Source organism: Diorhabda sublineata, chromosome 1 (genome assembly GCF_026230105.1).
Source record: "Diorhabda sublineata isolate icDioSubl1.1 chromosome 1, icDioSubl1.1, whole genome shotgun sequence".
In the NCBI taxonomy this organism is placed as follows: Eukaryota; Metazoa; Arthropoda; class Insecta; order Coleoptera; family Chrysomelidae; genus Diorhabda; species Diorhabda sublineata.
The window spans coordinates 5,649,927-5,670,894 of NC_079474.1; the positions used below are offsets into that span (position 1 = coordinate 5,649,927).

The window sequence follows — 20,968 nt, forward strand, 5'->3', positions numbered from 1 at the left end:
TACAGTGACGAATGACATTTAAGCAGTACCACAAGTGAAATTTAAAAATATTACTGCTTGACACTGTAATAATGACAGATGACGTTTAATGTATATAACCTCAAATTCAAATTATAGTTTACTTATAATTGTATTATTTTTATTTATTAAACCATGGATGTTGGAGAACTGCTAGATTATAAAGTAATGAATATTCATTTTTAAAAGATAAAATTTTAACAATATATTTGATTTTAGCCACCTCAAGCCCTAAAAAGACCAACAGAAGCTGATGATGAAGAAGATGAAGTTGAAAAAGCAAGAAAAATGAGGAGAATTGCCAGAGCAAAGGCAAATAGAATGACTAGAAGACCAGTATCTCCCACACCGTCAACCCAACCTCTTGAACACATCAGTGAGGAAGAAAGAGCGGAAATTTTGAAATTTGTTGAAACCCAACAAACTCAGGTATATTTATTAAATTCGCCACTAATATGTCGTGTATAATGTATTTCACATTGTAGGGAGAAGCAATTGATGAAACGGCTTTGAAAAAGATTGTGTTGAATTTTGAAAAAAGGAGTCTCAAAAACAGAGAAATGAGGATTAAATTTCCAGACTCCCCAGAAAAATTTTTGGATAGTGAAGTAGAACTCCATGAAACTCTACAAGAAATGAGATTGTTATCTACGGCACCTGATTATTATCCATTATTGGTTAAACTCCAAGTGGTACCCAGCCTTTTGGAATTATTAGCTCACGATAATACTGATATTGCAGTAAGTTGCTTTTCAATTAATTAATAGTAACTAATAAATAATTCACACCAGATTCCCTAATTATTTTTTTTTGTGTAAATATTTAGGAGGCATGTAGAGTATTTTTTTTTCAATATTATTTATGCGTCAACTACATAATTTTAATTATTATTTTGAAATTGTTGCTCCTTATTGCTATTTGTTGCTGCTTTTGTTGTTTGGTGTTTGTTTCATTGTAATTCGATTCAGTTTATCATTTTAGTTAAAATACTGGAAATTTATAAAATTTGTTCAAATTAATACCTATATTCATGTGATACGTCATTAAGGTTGTTTTATGTTTGAGAAGATTTGATCGTTCTATGGTGGTTATTAATCCTGAAGGTAAAAAAAAATCAATATGTATGTATAAGTTGACCTTATGCGAGGACAAGGTTGGTAGAAGCCAAAATTACATTCATAATATTGTTAAACATTCAAAAATTAGTTTAGGACTTTATGTAAATAAACAATCTGTATAATTAAACAAAGTGTGAATTGTTTACTATTAATCTTAGATAATCAAAAAGAGAGGCCATGAAAGAAAATACACTTAGATAGTTATTAGCCATATAAAATGTAGTTTTGTATATAATTGTCTATATAAATTATATAGCAGTAATGTATATAGCTGCTGGTTGTATTTAATATGTTTATACTTATTGAACTTGACTGGAAATCCTTATTTAGTGTAATTACATACTTGGTGATCCAGAAGATGTCGTTAATTTTTATTCCAAAGAGGGGTTCATGTTAATCACCAGTGTCAGCATAAGACATAAGCGTTATCCTTCAATATAATCATATACCAAAGTAATGCCACAAATGTAATCACTTATTTGAAAAAAAATATTATACAGGGTGCAATATACAATACGAATCCCTAAACTGATTTTTCCAGAGCACAACTTGTAATTTCTAAGATTAGCCAATACCAGTCGAAAGCTGTGTAAACACTAAAGCCAATTGGAATTTATGGTCAATTTCACAAATCACCTTGAAAATTAATAAAGAAGAGGAGTTAACACTAGCCTTATGACTCAACATATGGTAAAAGTATGTAAAGTTTCTCATATACCAGAAACAGTATCATATCACATAACTAAAATTGTGATTCAAATCCCTTCATTTTTCAAAATTAAATCAAGATAAAAATCTCCGATTTACAAATTTATAACCATAGATTGGTTTCAAAACTTGTCTAGAGGTGCATCTGTATTGAATGACATTCAAAAATCAAAAAGGGATTTTTTGTACATATGCGGTGTTAGAACTTAACCAACAATATTCTCGCGTGCCATTCTCAAGCATAATATTTGAAACATTAGTTGCAACAATTGTTTTTGTTTCGGGGCTACATGATCATTAGTTGCATGGTTATTTCAAAGGGGCAATTCATTGTTAGTTATATATTTTGTTATGCATTAGTATTTCAATTCACATAAAGGCATTTGAACTCAAAGTATTTCAGTATTGTGAAATATGATGTTTGAAAGTGAATAAGCAATTGTCCATATTCATTTGTTGTTGTATAAATTTATATCTTTAAAAATAATGAAATTCATAGGTAGCAACTGTAGAACTGCTTCAAGAATTAACAGATGTTGATATTTTGAATGAGTCTGAGGAAGGTACTGAAGCTCTAATACAAGCTTTATTAGAGCACCAAGTAATTGCCTTACTAGTACAAAATTTAGAACGACTTGATGAGAGTGTTAAAGAAGAAGCTGATGGAGTTCACAACACTTTGTCAATTATTGAAAATTTGACAGAGTTAAGTAGTGAAATCGTTGTTGAAGCTGTAAAACAAGGACTTTTAGCTTGGCTATTGAAAAGGCTGAAAGTAAAAGCTCCTTTCGATGCTAATAAATTGTATGTCAGTGAAATATTGTCCATATTGTTACAAGATAATGATAAAAATAGGTGAGTACATGTCAGAAAATGAAAATTTTGATAGAAACTGAAAGCTTTGTACTACAGAACAATAATGTTTATTACTTACTTCTTATAAATTCACTCCATACTTCGCTTCTCAGACTAACAGTTTTTTTACTTTATTATTTGGATTTATTACATCATAGTTTTTATATTTGAATGATAGTGATTCTTCTATTTAATCCTTATGTCTATCTACCCCTACATGGAGTCTTTCTTCCGAAATTCTTTCGATCTTTTGTTTGTAGAAGTACTACTTGTTGTTTCATATCTCTATTCTCAATCGCTTTATTGATTTCGTCCACCCAGGTCTTCATGGGTTTCACTCTCTTACTGTTATGGCTTCTAGTATTTTTCTGGTAATTCTTTACTCATTCATCCTTTTTACAAACCAGAACCATCTTATTATGAAAGTAATTACGTATGTTAAATATTTATTTCAACATGTCCTTTTATTAGTTACTTAGTGATATTTGCTATTTTTTATTTTATTGTATTATATCTCTTATAATTGAGTCGTTTGAGTCCACCTTCTATTTGAAGAATAAATAATTTTATGATTAAGTTTTTGTTACTCATGAACCATCTAATGTGCTAATTAACAAAAGAAAAGTAAGATGAGGTAAATAAGTGCCTTGAAATATTGAATGTGTTCTTCATAATGCAAGAAAAATCATGTTCTGTTTGAATAATTAATAAGGAACTTAAGCCCTTATGGATTTGACATGAGATTTTCATTGTTTTGTTGTAAAATATTTATTGCCTGATCCTTCTACCCAGACTTTTGAAAAAGATTGGTTTATATATAAAAAAGTATTTTTCTCTAAATTATTAATATTTTTAGGTTAGCTTTAGGAGAAATGGACGGAATTGATACATTACTACAACAATTGGCTTTTTACAAAAGGCACGATCCAAATAGTTCAGAAGAACATGAGCTGATGGAGAATTTGTTCAATTGTCTATGTAGTTCCTTAATGGTTGTACCAAATAGAGAAAGATTTTTAAAAGGAGAAGGTTTGTATTGGAAACATATATTTATCATTTTATTTTCCACCTAAAATATTGTGTCTGAATTTTTTTACCATCAATTGGATTTATTCTTCCCCAATACCCTCATCTTTTGAGACAGCAGTGACTATACGGTGGATTAAGAAGCAGTTCAAAGCTTTTTCATGGTCAAAAGTTCATGCACAATTATAGACACACTACCTTCTGATATCTTCACGGCCTCAGCTATCTCACGCAATTTCAATTTATGATTAGATATAACGAATTTGTTTGATGTTTTGTGGAGCAACTACCTCAATTGAAAGACCAGAATGTTCATTATCATCGGTGCTTTTTGATAACACATTTGAAGCCATTCCTGAGGAAGTAATGATAAATTAACACACGAAATTTTTTTAAATCCATTGTTTTGAAAATAGTAGCTTCATTTAAATAGCTGTCACTTTTTTCTGACAAAACGAAATGTCATGAAATTTTACACATAGTTTTTTGAAAGTTGGTACTTCATAAACGTCATATGCATTTGACAATAGCAGCGCCATCTTTAGTAGCCACATAACTTATTTTTCACTTCTTAAAAATCAAACCGCCCCCCTTTGTGGCGTGGTCCCACTCGTTGGGATACACGGCTCTAGGTTGTTATATATCAGAAATAAGCAACAAATATTGTTTTAGTGGAAGATTCTAATTTGACACTTAGTGAAAAAATCGTTCTTATTAATTTTATTTTCAGGTCTACAATTGATGAATCTAATGCTTAGAGAAAAGAAGACTTCCAGAAATGGCTCTTTGAAAGTACTCGATTATGCTATGTCCGGTCCTAATGGAAAAGACAACTGCAACAAGTTTGTAGATATATTGGGATTGAGAACAATATTTCCTTTATTCATGAAAACGCCTAAGAAGAATAGGAGAAAAGTTTTATCAACAGAAGAACATGAAGAACATGTTTGTTCGATTATAGCTTCGATGTTACGAAATTGTAGAGGATCTCAGAGACAAAGATTGGTTAGTAAATTTACTGAAAACGACCATGAAAAAGTGGATAGATTATTAGAATTGCATTTTAAATATTTGGAAAAAGTTGAAGCAATCGATGATACTATAGAGGAGGATAAGGAAGACGAAGAATCTGCTTATTTAAAAAGACTAGAAGGTGAGTAAATATTGAATCTTCATAATAAATTCGAGGTAAATTACATATAAAAAATTCTCTCCTCTTTTAATTATTCAAATATATTATTTATTAACTTTCAAAATTAGACATATTTTAACAATGTACAGAATTATAATCAATTTTTTAAGGTAATAATCTCTAATTTCATACTTTTTTTGTAAATTAAATTTTAATTAATCTGCTTCCACTCTGGTGATGCTTTTATCAATTGATTAACGCCTTTCCTTTGATAATTTTCAATATTTCCACTTATAATCGTTACTGCTTGATACTACACCATAATTAGTACGTTTCGATAACCAAGTTGTCATCTTCAGATGAAAAGTTTAACTTATATGTGTAACAAGATAAATTAAGTTTGAAATAAGTATTTATTTATATATATTTGACTTTAACTGGAACAGGTAGAAGGTGATTTACAACCGCTCTTGTTGACCACTTTATTGTGTCAACAATATTAAAAAATCATCACCTGATGCTGTTGAAGTACAACGACAGCTCAGTGAGGTGCGAGGAGTGACTATTAGTTAGTGGACAGTAAGATGAAGACTGCAGAAAAATAACCTGATTCTTAAAACACCTGCGATTGGTCCAAAACTTCTTCAGCTCATCGGTAAGCACGCCTGCGTTTTGCACGAGATTATCTGAATTGGACGTTGAACAATGGGGATCTCTTCTGTTCTTAGATGAGACCAGATTATGCCTCCATGGTGTAGCACCGAAGAAAGAAAGTGTACCGAAGACCAAGAGAGCGATTTACAGATTGCTACTTTGAAGAGCGGAGTGCTTTTATAGGTAGTTAGGATCCTGCCTGATCTGGGGTGCATATTCTATAGGAGCCCAAACAGACCCTGTGTTCATTCGTAGGGGCGACCGTGTTCACGGTAGGAGAGCTTTAACAGCTGATTGATATATCGATGAGGTTTTAGTAATTCATGTGGAACTACATTAGAGACGAATTTACCTTTATGTATGGCAAAGCACACAGGACCGCACACCCCCAGAATCGTGTAAGATTACATTGCAAGTCGGTTAGTGAGTGTCCAGCATACAGTCATGACCTAAATCCGATAGAACATTTAAGGGGTTAGCTAAAAAAGAAGAATTCGAGCTAGGCGTCCTACCCCAAACTCGATCCCAGGGCTTATTGTTGCAGTAGAGGAATAGTGGCTTAACATCCCAAAAGAAACAATAGTTAACTTGATTAGATCTACGCCTAATCTTATGAGAGATATTATGAGGGCAAGAAAAAGGCATACCCATCATTAAGAAATTAAGTTTGAGTTTTAAACTGTCAAAAACCCTATTTATGTAGATAATAAAAAGCTTAATTTCCTTAATATGTAAATTTCACTATGTTAAACATAAGAAGTTTATGCTCACATTTAAGCATATTAAATTGTCTTTCAAACAGCATATTTCTTTTATCTGATGAATAATTAACAAAATAAATTTTTAAAGTCAAAAGTTTACAGTGGGCCAATTTCTATGCACGCCAGTATATAAGTGAGAAAAAGTCAATTTTAAGAGGAAGTTTTATTGTTTTAAGCTGGAAAAACATCAAAAAATGACTTTTTTGAACAATTGTTATTAAACTTTGTTTTTTTATAGATTAAGAAAAAAAACATAACAAAACTTTTCAATTCGATAACTTGTTCTGCTTCTCTAAAACCCTTTATGCCCTTTCGAGCGTCAGAGTATTGGGATTTTAGTTTTCATTCTGTTCTCATCCATTTTTTACACTCTTTCCGATCCTTTATTATTTCATTCACCTATTCTATTGTTTCCCTTGTCTTCTTCTTTCTTGTACTACTTGTAGTCAAGTTTTCTTTGGTCATTCTTTCTTTTATTATATCTTTTTGCATCTACCACTTCTTATTAGGCTTTGTGGTGTTTTCTCCTTATGTGACCGAACCATCTTTTAACTATTTTGTTTCCTATTGGTTCCTGTTTATCCTTGGTTGTTTGAGCTCTGTGTCTTTTTATTCATTACCCAAGTTTCACCTGTCTTATTAAGAGCGTAGTATATTTGATTTCTTTCTTACTTTGTTCACTATCTCTATATCTATTATGTGAAAAGGACTCTTTCCAGTGTTCTCTTTCCAGTGTTCTCTTTTTTGTATTTCTTGATATTTAGTTCCAATCTCAGGTTTTTTTCTATTGTCTTCATCCATGTGTCTACTTTTTCTTCCATTTTCTTATTAAGTTATCAACAATTATATTTGAATGAGTGTATTTACATGAACATTTATAACCCTGAAACTAATATAATTTTCCTTTTTTTGTATTCCACTGTTTTTTTTGTAAAAACGTTGTGAAAATGAAATTTAAAAAATATATTTTGAATTCTGATAATTTTTCCATTCTCTAGAACCAAAATAACATGAGAGAACCTTTATACTTTAATGCTTAAAGTGCTCATAAAAAATTATGTATTAAAAAAGACCTAAAATCAGAAATTATTGTTAAATAAAAAAAATTAAAAAATGTCTAGTAAATTTATTTATTTATTTTATTATAGGAGGTTTGTTCACGCTTCAATTGGTTGATTACATTGTGGTGGAAGTGTGCGCAGCAGGACCCTCTAGTATAAAACATCGAGTAATGCAAATTTTGAACCTTCGTGGTGCTTCGCTGAAGACGATAAAACACATAATGAGAGAGTACGCTGGAAATTTGGGAGAAGAGGGAGATAAAGAATGGAGAGATCAAGAACAACAACATATTTTGAATTTAGTTGATAAGTTTTAGTTTATATTTATATACAATAATGTACAAATCAATATACTATTGGTAGTATTTTTGATCTTTCTAGAATGAAGAAGAATTTGGGACAAAAAACAACTAATTGTAATTTGCGTTAAATAAAAAACAGGCAATACAAATTTAATAAGAAGTAACTGACAGCAAGGTAGAGAACTTCAATTTTATTTACAAAAAGTTTGATCTTCGTGTTTCTCTCTCTCCATTTTTCGAAATTATCTTCACCTCATTCGTTCCATTCAATTCCTATTATGTCTTGAACCAGTCGGAAATCGATTTCGCACTATCTCTTTCATTCTCCTTAGATTGATACAAATCTAATAAAAAGTGACTAACTGCAAGGTAGACAAATCCGATTTTATGTACAAAAATGTTAAGTTTGAGTTTTTCTTTCTCCATTTTTAAAAATTATCTTCACCTCATTCTTTATTTTCAATTCCTATTATGTCTTGAACCAGTCGGAAATCGATTTCGCATTATCTCTTCCATTCTCCTTAGATTGATACAAATCTAATAAAAAGTGACTAACTGCAAGGTAGACAAATCCGATTTTATGTACAAAAATGTTAAGTTTGAGTTTTTCTTTCTCCATTTTTAAAAATTATCTTCACCTCATTCTTTATTTTCAATTCCTATTATGTCCTGAACCAACCGGAAATCGATTTCGCACTCTTCTACCGAGTATAATCTTAAATCTTCTTTAATTCTATTTAAATTAATACAAATCCACCCCAAATCAAATTAGAGTAGTACTTCTTTAATCTGGGTCCAATAAATGGACTTCAGTTAACCTCATTAATCCACAGTTAAACCAGAGGAACCGACTGCAGTGGGGATCCCTTATTTGCAGATTAATAAACATCTTGAGTTGTGGGAAAGGAAAAAACATCATAAAATGTGTCCGTCCCTTGAATAGGTCACCTATTGGGTTGAGTAAGGGATGATCGATATTCATCGATGTTTAGCTGAAAAACATCGATGTTTTGACTTTGATAACATCTAAAAGTCGATAATTCTTTAGAGCACCATCTAGCGTGCATTGTATATACTAATAATGATTACAAGCATTAGGTGACCATTAGTTCAACTATTTTTCACTAGATGACACCGCTGATTACTAATCAAACCGTCGCGCCATTATTATACTTTATCAGTAACAAGATATTTATGCGTGTTTCAAAGAAGGAGCCGTAGAACAAAATCTTTTGTGTTGAATGGTGATAGGAACCAATAGATATTTCAGTTCCACTATACTTGATGTGACGCCAATCGAATATCCCCATTGGTTTATGTTAGACCTAATAGATGTTTTGCCACTTTCTTTTTGGTGCAGGAAATAGGAGGAACAGCAGTTAATGTTTAGGAAACGAAACTCACGACCATTTTGGGAGACACTGTTGTAGGGGATGTTGAGGAAGGACGAATATTATAAATTAGAAGAAAAAATCAACGATAGTAATTAAATAATTTATAATTTTAAAATAATACACTACTGAGTATGTAACAAATAAATAAAAATATTCCACAAAACCTTTGGTCCCTATAAGTTCTATATCTTGCTAAATTGATTTTAAAACAAGAAATGATTGAATATAATAAGACAAACGTGTTTTAAGTATGTACTTATTTTACATTATTATTAAATGTACAAGCCTAAGTTTATATATTGAGCTTTAAACATAATACAAATGACTACACTTTATCCAGTAAATACATATACAGGTTTTACAAATACAAATGTAACATATTGTCGAGTTTTAGTCTTAAAATAGGTTTTTTTATATACATATATATTAAAAATTCGATACTTTATTTCATCAAAAACATAATAAGATAAAATAATTTGTTTCTATTTTATTTAAAAAATTATTATTAAAACAATATAATTTATACTTTGCAGACATTTGGATACATAATGTTGATTTTCATAATTCGCATCAACAAATTGTACACAGAGCAAATGAAATTAAAGTTTCACCAAAGAAAATGACATTGAATGCCAAGTTTCCGCACGTGTTCTACACTATACTTTTCCCACGAGTTACAAGTGATACTTGATATTTGTTCTAGGGCAGATATTAATGCTTTAGCCATAAGTTATTAATGTAACAATCAAGCATAACCTTATTTGGTTCGAATTAATGTAATCATGCATTCTTGTTCTAGTTTAAGAGTAGTGCTTTTAGGACCAAATAGTCATTCATGATTCTACCAGAGATCACAAATGGTCGAGCGGTCCCAGCAATAGATTGAATCAGGTCAAAAGGACTTCTGAGACACAATACCTCTGATTCTGCCATAAGATATTTCAGAGAGGTTTGAGTAATCCAGAAATTAATCTCGAGCCAAAAGGGATTTTGGGGTCTAATGGTAACTTCTGTATCTACCAGAGGAAATCCTAGATAGAATTTTTGGAATTGTTAAAATCGATCCAAAACTACTTCTTGAAGTGAAGTAGCAGCATTTTTGGAAGATGAAACAATTGTTGCGTGGAAATGAAAATAGTGCCAGAAAAGTAATAGAGTGATTCATTCTGATCAAGTAAAACAAAAATTGGAAAAGAAAACCTAGTCTCTTTAATCTGATTTTTTGGTGACTTAAGGATGTTTGAAAGAACAGAAGAGACCAATACGCTGTCCGGGAAATGATCGTTAACGCATTTAATTGGTTTAGTACTTAGTACTCAGTAGAGTAGGAAGGAAATCGAAAGATAAGCGCTAGGGCTGGATCAATCCAAAAAGGCATTTAGGAATAATAGTACCACTAAATCCAAAAAGTGATTGGATCTTAACAAAAACAAGTCACACATCCTTATTAGCTTCTTTACTGAGTACTACTGTTATCTCAAAAATGATATGATGAAATTATATTTAGCAGAAATTGGTAGATTGTTTGGAGTGAATGTAGAAATTGTAGTTGAATTAATTACAATATGTTCACATATATATATATATATATATATATATATATATATATATATATATATATATATATATTATACTTTTGTCGATATCAACTTAACCTCATTGTTTCAAGTTTACCCAATATCAATATTACTCACAGAGTTCGGCAACGTTGCACTGTGTACAATATATTTTGAGAGATATATTTATCGACAACCAAATATTTTTACTTTTATTCATATAATACCTCGCTTATTGATATAAACTTTATTCTTCCATAAAAACACACTAAAATAAAATCAACAAGATGTTACATGACTAGGGTTAACTAAATTATACTTTTACCGATTTTAGCCCTTTTTTTCCACCAAAGCTCCTTATTGCTGACAATAATTGTTCTCTAGGATCTAAAACCGGTTCAACTGGCTTATTTATGGTCGATTTCTTAAGGATAACTTTTGGCATCACGGGCGGAGGAGGTGGTTTTACTTCAGTTTCGTTGGATTTTTCATCCAGAACATTAGATTTCGTTCTTCTCAAAGTGACTTGTGAGAAAGGTACTTGAGAATTCGGTTCAAAGTTATCTTTCGGTAAAGGTTTGAATCCTCTTACAACAGGTGCTCCATTAGAGTTGAAAACGCGCGATTTTAGAGCGGGTTTTTTATCTTCCAAAAAACCGTTTTGTTGTTTGGTTTCGATTATAGGTTCTTGATTGATTTGTGTAACGCTAGTGTTACCAAAATCTCTGTAAGGTTTTTTGAGTTCAACAGATCGTACCACCGGTACTCTGGATATGTCATATTCTGAACTGAAAGCGATGGAATACGGCCGTTGGGTTTTGTTGATGTCGGTGAAGGGTTTCCTATAGCCCATCGGCGTTGTATGGTCATAGAACCTTTGATTATCCATGGTTTTATGCGTCGGGTGACTATTGTTGGGAGCTATCTTAATGACGACGTTGCCAGTTTTATTTTCAGCAGAAGTATTAGGTACTTCTGTGCCGTTAACTTTAATGCTGATATTGGGTTCGTTAGGATGTTCTGGTTTCTTATTATTTTTTATTTCTATACTATTACTACTGGACATATCGTTGTTAGTAGTATTAACAATTAGTTTCGAAGATATATTATTTCCCAATTTGTAATCCTCGTCTTCTTTTACACTAACTGGTACTTTTGGACGATCCGACCAAGTACCCATATTGATAGCGGGAGGTCCTTGATACTTGTAGATTTTTTCGGTGGTGGTTTTCTGGATAGACTCCGAATGAGATAATTTTGGTTGTGAGATTTCCTTTGGAGGATTCGGTTTTGTTCTGTTATGTTCTGGAACATGCAGATTTTCAAGGGATGCTGTTGGTGTGTTTAGCTTATTCTGAATAAGCCTCATGACCTGCAACAAAAGTATAAAAAAATGAATTTTGGGTTACGATTTATAGATAAACCAACGGGTAGTTTCTCAACATATTTGTTGATTATTGAACTGCGAATAAAATGAGAAGCGTTGGATATGGATGGATAAAACAGAAAAAAGTTTAAAGAGAGAAGAAAAATCAATATTTCTTCAACTAGTTCATATTATTGCTATTAATTTTTCATGACTGTGTTTTGTCTATGACTTTTAGCAGTTAAGCACTATAAGAACGGTAGTGAGGTCACGAATGGTGGAAGTTGCCTGTTGATATTTAACAACTGTCTAACTAACATTTATCAGCGTCATATGGCACGTGTGTCATATGTCATTAGCTATTTTGTGCCTTATCTTTCATAAGTATAAAACAATTGGGGTTAAAACACATTTTCATCTATTCATTAATGTGTTTATGAAAATTGTGAATGTCATATTTTGATAAAGATCTAAAAAAGTCGAAACATCAATGTTTACCTCTTTTTTGAAACTTATATCAAAAGTCACCTGAAATCAAGACGATTACTCAACAAAACAATGAAAAAAGGTCGAAAAATTATAAAATTAGAGAAATATGTCGTATATTGAATTCTTTAATCCTATCCTGATGCTATGTGGGTTATCTATCACATACGTTAACAATTTTAAATGATGTGTCATCTAGGATTATATCTATCATCCATCATGTGTATCAAGAGTCTGCGTCATTAGTATTGTGGGTTATTATAGGTCGTGGACGTAAGCGTTATGGTTTTAAATACGTAAATTGAAAAAAATTATCAACTGGATCTCCAGATTTCAATATTCGATAGCCGCCAACGAACCACATTACGAATGAGTGGTGATTGACATATATAACAGGTGACAGATGGGATCATATATGGCACAGAACACAAGATGTTTGACACATGGAATGACATTTTTGACATTAGTTTTTTCGTGATTATGTTTTGGCTATGGTTTTGGTTATGTTCTGTAATTGATGAGCATTACCACTACGGAATTGATGTCATTAATGGTAGAGGTTGTCCATTATTTTGAATATCACTTGTCATTAACGTATTGAGTGTAAAGAAGAAAACAATTTGTGCGTTTGAAAATTGTCTTCCGAAATGCGTTAAATCAGGATGGAACCATATAAGGATTAGGGTAAATTGTAAAAGAAGCGCGAAATATTATTAGTGAGAAAATACGAAATCAAATCACTTTAGGTGCACGTTTTCTTATAATAATACTTTTAGGTTTTTGAACTGTCATTTAAAATATACAGCTTGACACTTTTTCAACTTTCCTTCCATAAGACATACTGCTCCTACTCTCTACTATCCATAACACTAATATTTACTATTACCAGCGCTATAAGTCACGTGTGTCATGTCATTAACCATAATGTATGATCCCATCTTCCTTCGAAGCGTGTCATCTGTCATATGGTCTGTGATAGAATCTGTCACTGATCCTATGCGAGTCAAAGACGTCAATCATATAGAGAAATTTTACAAATTGTCAAAATCAGCCTATTTAAAAATGGCCGCTGTGGGATAACTTTATGCTTTTGACGTTAGTTTCTATGTGGTTTCTGAAGTTATTTGTTGGATTTCAGACCTTGTTATTTCTTATTTTATTGCTAAATGGATTCTTAAAGAGATACTACTTAAAGAAGAGCAAAACTTCCTCCCGGAAACGTGGCTTTGATGGTTTTGTTATTTCGTCTGTGCAGTGGTATGATTAGTTTAGGTAAGGGGAAAATAGGATCTGAAAAGCAAGTATATAGGATATTGGTGGAAAATTAGCAGAATTCTGAATAAAGCTCTTTTCATGTATTGAAAAGGGGTCAACTCCATCTAAAGCTTCAAGTTTGTCCTTGTACCTTTCAGCTGTCACTTGTTTACCCCTTTGCAACCTTAAAAGTGGAAACTGCCTTAAAAGATTAAGTGCTCTAAATTTTGTAAACTGCTTGGAAGCTTTTTTGCATATTGACTAAAAAACTGCAGAAATACTCAGTTTCCGTTGTATTAGTTTCACTAAAATAGATCTAAAAAGTCCTCTTAACATCATAAAATAATAAATAATCAAATACAATTCTCATTACCGAACAAATCCGAGAGAAGCTAACACGGCCATATACAAAATAGTCGATTGTTTACCCCACGGCCACCATTTTGACGTAGATTAGATTGCTTAAACCATTTTGACGTAGATTTTCTGTCATTCATAATATATGTCAAGTATCTGTGTTATTCGTATACTACTATGAAATTAAATTTAAAAATTCTGTTACTGGAGATTCATAACTCAGATCTCAATGTTCGACAGCAAAGGAACCACAATAATTTTGAAGAAGATGAATGACAGATGACGTCATAAGAAATGTGAAAGATGACAGACGCTAGTGACAGTTGAGATCATACTTATATGAAAGATGGTTGATGACATATGACACAAGTGACATACGACGCTGTAATAATTGACGTTGGTGACAGTTTATATTCTCACATTCCGTATCAATCATGACGTAGTTTGCACCCTTGTGCTGATGTATATCTACTTTCATTCTTTGATTCTTCGGTTTTATTAAAACCATTATAAAAAAAGTTTTGGAGATATTTTTGTGCTAATGTATATACGTGTCTTTTCAGTGCTCGGTCGCTGCTTTAATTTATTTTTTTATGTAAAATATTTTATATGCCTCTTTGGTTGCATTTATTAATCGAAAAATTGGCCGAACTTCCGTTAAATCATTGTACATTTATATTCGAACGTTTGCTTTCACCCATTCACTTTTGATTTTCGAAATTTTTTTTTGAGACGCTTGGGAATTGAATATTCAATTTTTTTATGTTCCGTGTTTTTATGCATACGTAGATATAAATGTATATGTGTGTGATTTTTTATTAAATATTGTAAGGAATGAACATTTATTCTAAAAAAATTGTAATTTTTCCAATATAAACTATTTCAAGTGTGTCAATGATAATACTATTTTCGATATAATATTTACCCCACGGAGACAAATTCATATCCGGCAACTTGCTTTCATTGCACTATAAAAAACTGACTACCAAAGCGCAAAAAACTTATTATAACTAAAAATTGATAAGTAGAATAAAAAAAATGAATTTTCTATAATTGGCATTCGAACGTGATCATTATTTTCTTTTAATACTTCAAAAGTAAAGAACAGGGTGCAGCAAATTTATTTTGTAGCCACTACCGTCTTTATACACAGACCCAGGAGATTCAGGCTCTGGAGGGTCCTTAAGGACCCATTAATAGTAAAAAAATAATTTGAGAAATTAATTTCTTTATAAAATATATAAATTTCATCTAAAAATACAGAAACACTGCGTAAATGTCTTTTTTACGTGAAACTTTATACATAACCTAATGAAGCGGTACGAATTTATTTGTTTCTTCCCAAAGATTATGTAATTTTGTATAATGAGAATCTTTTTTGTTTAGAAAAGGCCCCTCTCTATGCTAGGCTTAGGGCCCCCTGGTCTTGGAAGACCACTTCTTATTCATCGTACGTTGGGACTTAGTCCCGTGTTTGCATCAATGGTTGCCCAGCTGCAGTTGGGATTATGAAGACCAGCTTTCATACCATCTGGAAGGTGGTCGTCCTGGTAGTCGGGATGTATTCGGGTTTTCTTTCTTTGCAATCTTTGCCAGCCTGTCATCTGACATTCTTTCCACGCGGTCTCTCATTCCCTTCTTGCCCATCTCACTAACTACATCCTGGATATCACATATCTTCCTTATTTCATCATTTCTCTTGTGGTCAAATAATGTATGCCCCGGTATTGATCTCAGCTTTCGCATTTTCATTACTGGTCTCACACAGGTCTTGTATATTCTACATCTCTCAGGTACTCTGATATTAATGACGCCTTCGTTGTTTGTGCTTTTATTTCTTTCTTTAGATTTCTACCGCTTGTTATGTTTTTTCCTAGATATTTGAATGATATCACTTGTTCTACACTCCGATCGTATATTGCCAGTTTACATCTTCTCGTCAGTTCATCCTTCCTGCAGACTCCCGTAATCCCTATTATCATTGCGACCTATTGCACATAGAAATAATTCGTCCTCAGCCTTTTTTATAAATCTTTCTATATTCTTCTTCGTAAAAATCTCCGACTTTTTTGCATGTTGACCGTCTCTTGATAGTAGAAAGTTGTACTTTTTCGTTGATGTTCTTTATATTTTTCAAATTTTTGTAGGCCAGGGGCGCAACTACTTCTTGATTTTTCAGATATTAAACAACCAACTGAAGCATTTGCATTTTACTTCTGACTTGTTTTGATTTATTTCATAAAATCGTTGTTTGTTGCCATAGTAACTATATTTCTTTTCATAACTAGTCACGTAAATAATTATTTTCTATTTCTCTTTTTTGTCATGAAATTATTGTTTTAGTGTTTATGTAGGTTTTATTTACAAAATAAAACAAATTCCAAAAATTAATCAACATGCTTAATGTCTGTTGAAAAGCTTATAGTAAAGTTCGGCATCCCAGTATTATAAAATCAACTTTATTTATCGGATCTGGCTCCTTGTGACTTTTACTTCTTTCGTGAGGTGAAAATTTTTAGTAAAAAGAGTAAAAAGAAGGAGAGGTGAAAGAAAACGCGTGTCCGAAGACCTGCCAAAATAAGATTTCCATCATTGTATTACGCAATAGATATTTCGCAAGAAGCATTTAATCCATAAAGTAGAAGAGTATATTGAAGACGAACCCACTGAAGTAGCGAAAAAGAGTCGTAAGTTGTAAAGGACAGGGCAAAAGAAGACTTCCATCATTGTATAAAAAGGAGAATATATTGAAGATGGGACACAATGAAAAAGGGAAACCAAATCCCATAGGACCCGGCATATGATGCAAACAATGTAAGATTCGTGAGGAACAAGGGTATAGAGAAGACAGTAGTCCTGATGACATGACAAATGATGATTTCTATTACTCTTTTACACAATGGAGGATTCGCATGGAGGGATGGAAGAGGGAAATAAATTAAAGATGTGTCAGTTGAAGCAGTCAAAGAGAAGTTGTTGAAACATGTCCTAAAAAACCTCATAGAAACAGTTTCAAGCAATAAAATATTCGTATTCAGAGTAATATAATGAAGGAAGGTATATTGAAGAAGATTCCCTTTAAGCACTAAATGAGGAAGTTCAACTCATCCATAATTATTTTAAACGGAAGATATGCAAGGATTTATATGGATAGAGAAGGGAATGTAGTAAACATGATACATATGAGTTAGAGATAAAATTTTTTCACAGTTAACTGTTATGTTCAGTGTAATGGGTTCTTTGTTGAGAAATGATACTTGTTTTGATTAATCGAACTCTTGCTGGACAATCGTCGGATTGTTGCTCAATACTTAAAAATTATTAAAATTACAAATTGGTATACGTTTGCCTGCCACAATTTTTGTATCATACTATTACTGTCACTTGAACATATTTAAGAGTGTTTATCGCCTGCCAAATTAACTAAATTAAAATAAACATTTAACTTCAAAATAAAATAGTGTGAGGTAAGGATAGGATCAAGGTTGGGATAGGTCGAGTCAATTTGATCAATTCTCAACATTAACGCTCTCGTCTTTTATTACATCAAATGCTAAAGTACTGTGGTTGAAAACTGCTTGATCATGTATTTGTTGATTATTTTTGATTAAGATTAGCACAAATTAAAAGATAAAGAAATTAGCAAAAGCGAAGCATATTAATTGTACCAAAGAATTTCAATACTCACCCCCAAACTTTGAAGTCCTGATACATCGTATAAGCTATTGCTTCTTTCCATGGTTTCGTCGCCACTAAATTTCCTTTCTGGTCTGAATTTAGCGTTCCCGTTTAACGTTAAGAAAGATTTGGATCTTGAGACGGGTTTTGTCGTGGACCAAGTATTTTCGGTTGAAAATGATTCGGATCTAAAAACGCTCGAAACTGGTGCGTAGTTTGAATTGAATCTATCCGGTTTAGAGAATGTTTCTTCAGTATGATTATTGAAATTTCGTCTAATGGCTATATTATCCATAGATGTAGTTATATAAGATCTGTTTAAATTAGAAGAGAACCGTTCTACGTTATTTTCTTTAGTTTTATTAATATATTCTGTGTTACTTCTTATTGTATCATCTTCAAACACTTTTATTTTTTGCTTTGGTCTATCATAAGTAGATATTTTGAAGTTAGGTAAAGTGTTGGTTGTTTTTGGAACGTATTTATGTTCTCTTACTTCTTTTTGACTAGATTTTTGTACTTCCATGTAAGTACTTTCGAATTTATTTAAAGAATTCGAAAATGCATCTTCTTCGTTCATCTTCAGACTAGTCGATAATTCTCTGTTGTATACCAAAGTTTTCCTTTTTTCTAAATTCTCTAAGGATAGAGTATTTAACGGCGGTTCGTCGCCAACAAAAGTACTAACGGATTGAGCGTCTTCTATTGATTTTAGTTTTTCAAACAGTTCCGGAGAAGTAACTACAGAATCTTTAAAATCAGTTACCGATTGTGATTCAGAGCTAATCTCTTCGTTTCTCAATGGACTCGAGTCTCGAAACGCTTTAGGTGGCGAAGGTAATTGATATTGCCAGTCTATTTCATCTAATACCTCCTTATCTTGTTCAACAATAGGTTTGATCAGTCTTTTTTCTTCTTCAACTATAGCTGGAAAAGGTATTCGTTCTTCTTCGTCTATTTTCGTTACTTTTTCTGGTTCTAATTCTAACCTACTTTCAACTTCTTCGTTTTCTGTAGGTTTATCTGAGAAGACAGGTGGAGGTGGAGGAGTAATAGGATGAAAATCATCTATTTCGGATAGCTTTTCGCTTGTTTCTGGAGCTATACCGCTATCTGTGGAACCGAAAGGTTTATTATCATCCTTAGCATCAGTTAAAATATTACTGGAGCAAGAAGTTATTGATGCTAAACTATCTAGGGCTTGGTGTGATGCTAGGGATTCTGAAAAATAGAATTGGTTTGAAATTGAACCCTTAACGTATTTGGAATATTAGTAAATGTATTTTGTAGAATACTTAATCTGCATAGTTTAGTTTATTCAAATTTACGCCGCAAATTATGAATTTACAAGATGTTAAAGCCAGGTACTTCTAAAATATGATACAAAATGAAGGCGGTTATTTTTTGTGCCTTTTCACTACTCTCGGAAAGAATGGGAGTATTATGACATTAGTATAACGTCTTGGATTCATCAGTAAAGAAAAAACCTACCAAAAGACTGTCATGGCAGTCCAGCTCGATAAAATTGTATTTCCAGAAGAATAAGGCTCATATGGTGCCAATATACCACAAAACAAACAGTCAAAACAATGGACTAAAACTGACGAATGTGCGTCCAAGAAAGCAAAAACCGTTTTTTAGGTCACGGCCTCAGTTTTGTAATATTATGAAGGTGTAATACTGATATGCGGACACGTTTTGATTCCGAATTTTAGAAAAGACTTACGATCTGATCTAGCTACCTTACCGATAACTTTCTATCGATTTTACACAAATGAGGAAGTGATTAAACGGTGAATATCCAATTATTTTGACATGTAGTCACCAAATGGCGCCTAAGTCAGTTAATAATAAGGACTTGGAGCCACAGCCACTGAGAGAGAGAGCAGTGGATTGGTGACTCGAAGCCCGTTATACTAAATATTGGAGCCACCTGGCTCCAGAATGAATTGCTTGGCTGGAGCAGGCTTCTGCCGAGGACACCTGAAAATAAATGAATTTCTCTCACTTGGGGAACCTTCTATCATCTTCTTAAGTGAGGTATTCGCTGTGATGGAATGTAGACGCGCGATATTTAATCGACTCCATAGTGACACAGGCAATATGCTCAGATAGCAGAGATGCCATACAAGACATACAAATCTGATGAGCGTTGGCTGCAAGAACCACCTCGTTTGGGTGCCCGGTCAATCGAGTAATAATGTACTGAATGTTCATTCGTAAATCCACTCACTTCCGATATAAAATTTCATAGTTGCATAGAGGTTGGAAAAGCAAGTACATAATTTCATTCAGTATCATCTACAAAATTACGCAGATGAAGTATTTTTACAATCCTACTGTATATAAACTCTCGTTCTACTATGAAATTAGTAATTATGCCTTTGTGGCTGCAATTTTTAAGTAAAGTTGGACTTATAAAATTTTACGCTCGCGCCCGCGCTGATGCTCTCGTTTGCGTTACGTGCGGTTCGCCTGTTCGCCTTGGAAACTATTTATGATGTTTTTGACTTTCCTTTGTCGTAAGGGATTTAATTTGCTGACACTATCAGTATCCAATCAGAAATATCAGTTCTAATAACCACTAAGTATTTGTCGTAATTAGACATTTCATTAGCAAGGTAGAAGAAAAATTCGTCTTTGTTTCATTTGTTTCAAGTGTCAACATTTCTTAGAGTTGTTGATGCAGTTTATATCCTAGTAGTATTTGTACATTTTCTTAAAAATGTTGTTTGTTGAGCAAAAAAACCTAGTATTAGCACAGGTAGCAGCGTTCATTGGTTTTTTGTGCCTCGATGATTTGGTAAAATTAAATAGGAAACGACATCGACAATTTAAAGCGCGCCCTATAAATAGTGATAGAAAACCAAGGCGAGGCGTGGACTACAATATTATAAAAAAATAAAATCCTGTTATCATTTGCTAGGCGCTGAAACGCGAGCGTCGAACATAAAAATTTATGCTGAACGCAAACGCGGGCGTCAGTCCGGTCTTAAACCCAAAAGTTTATAAATTTTCCTCAAGTGTTAGTAAAACATAAATAAGAGTAATTAACAATATTATATCATATTTATTTCTACTTCAAAACAAACAAAAATCAAAAATCTAACAAGTAGTATCTTTAAGTTTTAGTTCGACAGTTTTTGCACGGTTGTTTAAGGATTTTTTTACAATTCCAATATAACAACGTCATTTAACTCTTGTAGGCTCATTAGAGTAGGTACAAGAGACCGAACAAATCT

The 20,968-nt window shown here is 32.4% G+C and overlaps 2 protein-coding genes across 3 annotated transcripts in view; one reads left to right on the plus strand and one right to left on the minus strand.

Annotated features, from left to right (window-relative positions):
* Position 1: 1 nt before the first annotated feature.
* Positions 2-7,698, plus strand: LOC130449573 (beta-catenin-like protein 1). The gene is made up of 7 exons (XM_056787498.1): positions 2-183; positions 238-447; positions 504-758; positions 2,344-2,699; positions 3,556-3,728; positions 4,456-4,878; positions 7,421-7,698. The coding sequence occupies exons 1-7, from the start codon at positions 154-156 to the stop codon at positions 7,648-7,650; spliced, it is 1,677 nt and encodes a 558-aa protein (XP_056643476.1). The 5' UTR covers positions 2-153; the 3' UTR covers positions 7,651-7,698.
* A 106-nt stretch (positions 7,699-7,804) lies between these two features.
* The window catches only part of LOC130449565 (muscle M-line assembly protein unc-89), a 126,646-nt gene continuing 113,482 nt past the window's right edge, over positions 7,805-20,968 (minus strand). For both annotated transcript variants that reach the window (XM_056787476.1, XM_056787485.1), the window contains 2 exons: positions 17,737-18,947; positions 7,805-11,957 (listed from right to left, as the gene is read on the minus strand). In XM_056787476.1, coding sequence (XP_056643454.1) covers positions 10,899-11,957; positions 17,737-18,947 — 2,270 coding nt within the window. In that variant the 3' untranslated portion in view covers positions 7,805-10,898. The remainder of the gene's footprint in view (positions 11,958-17,736; positions 18,948-20,968) is intronic.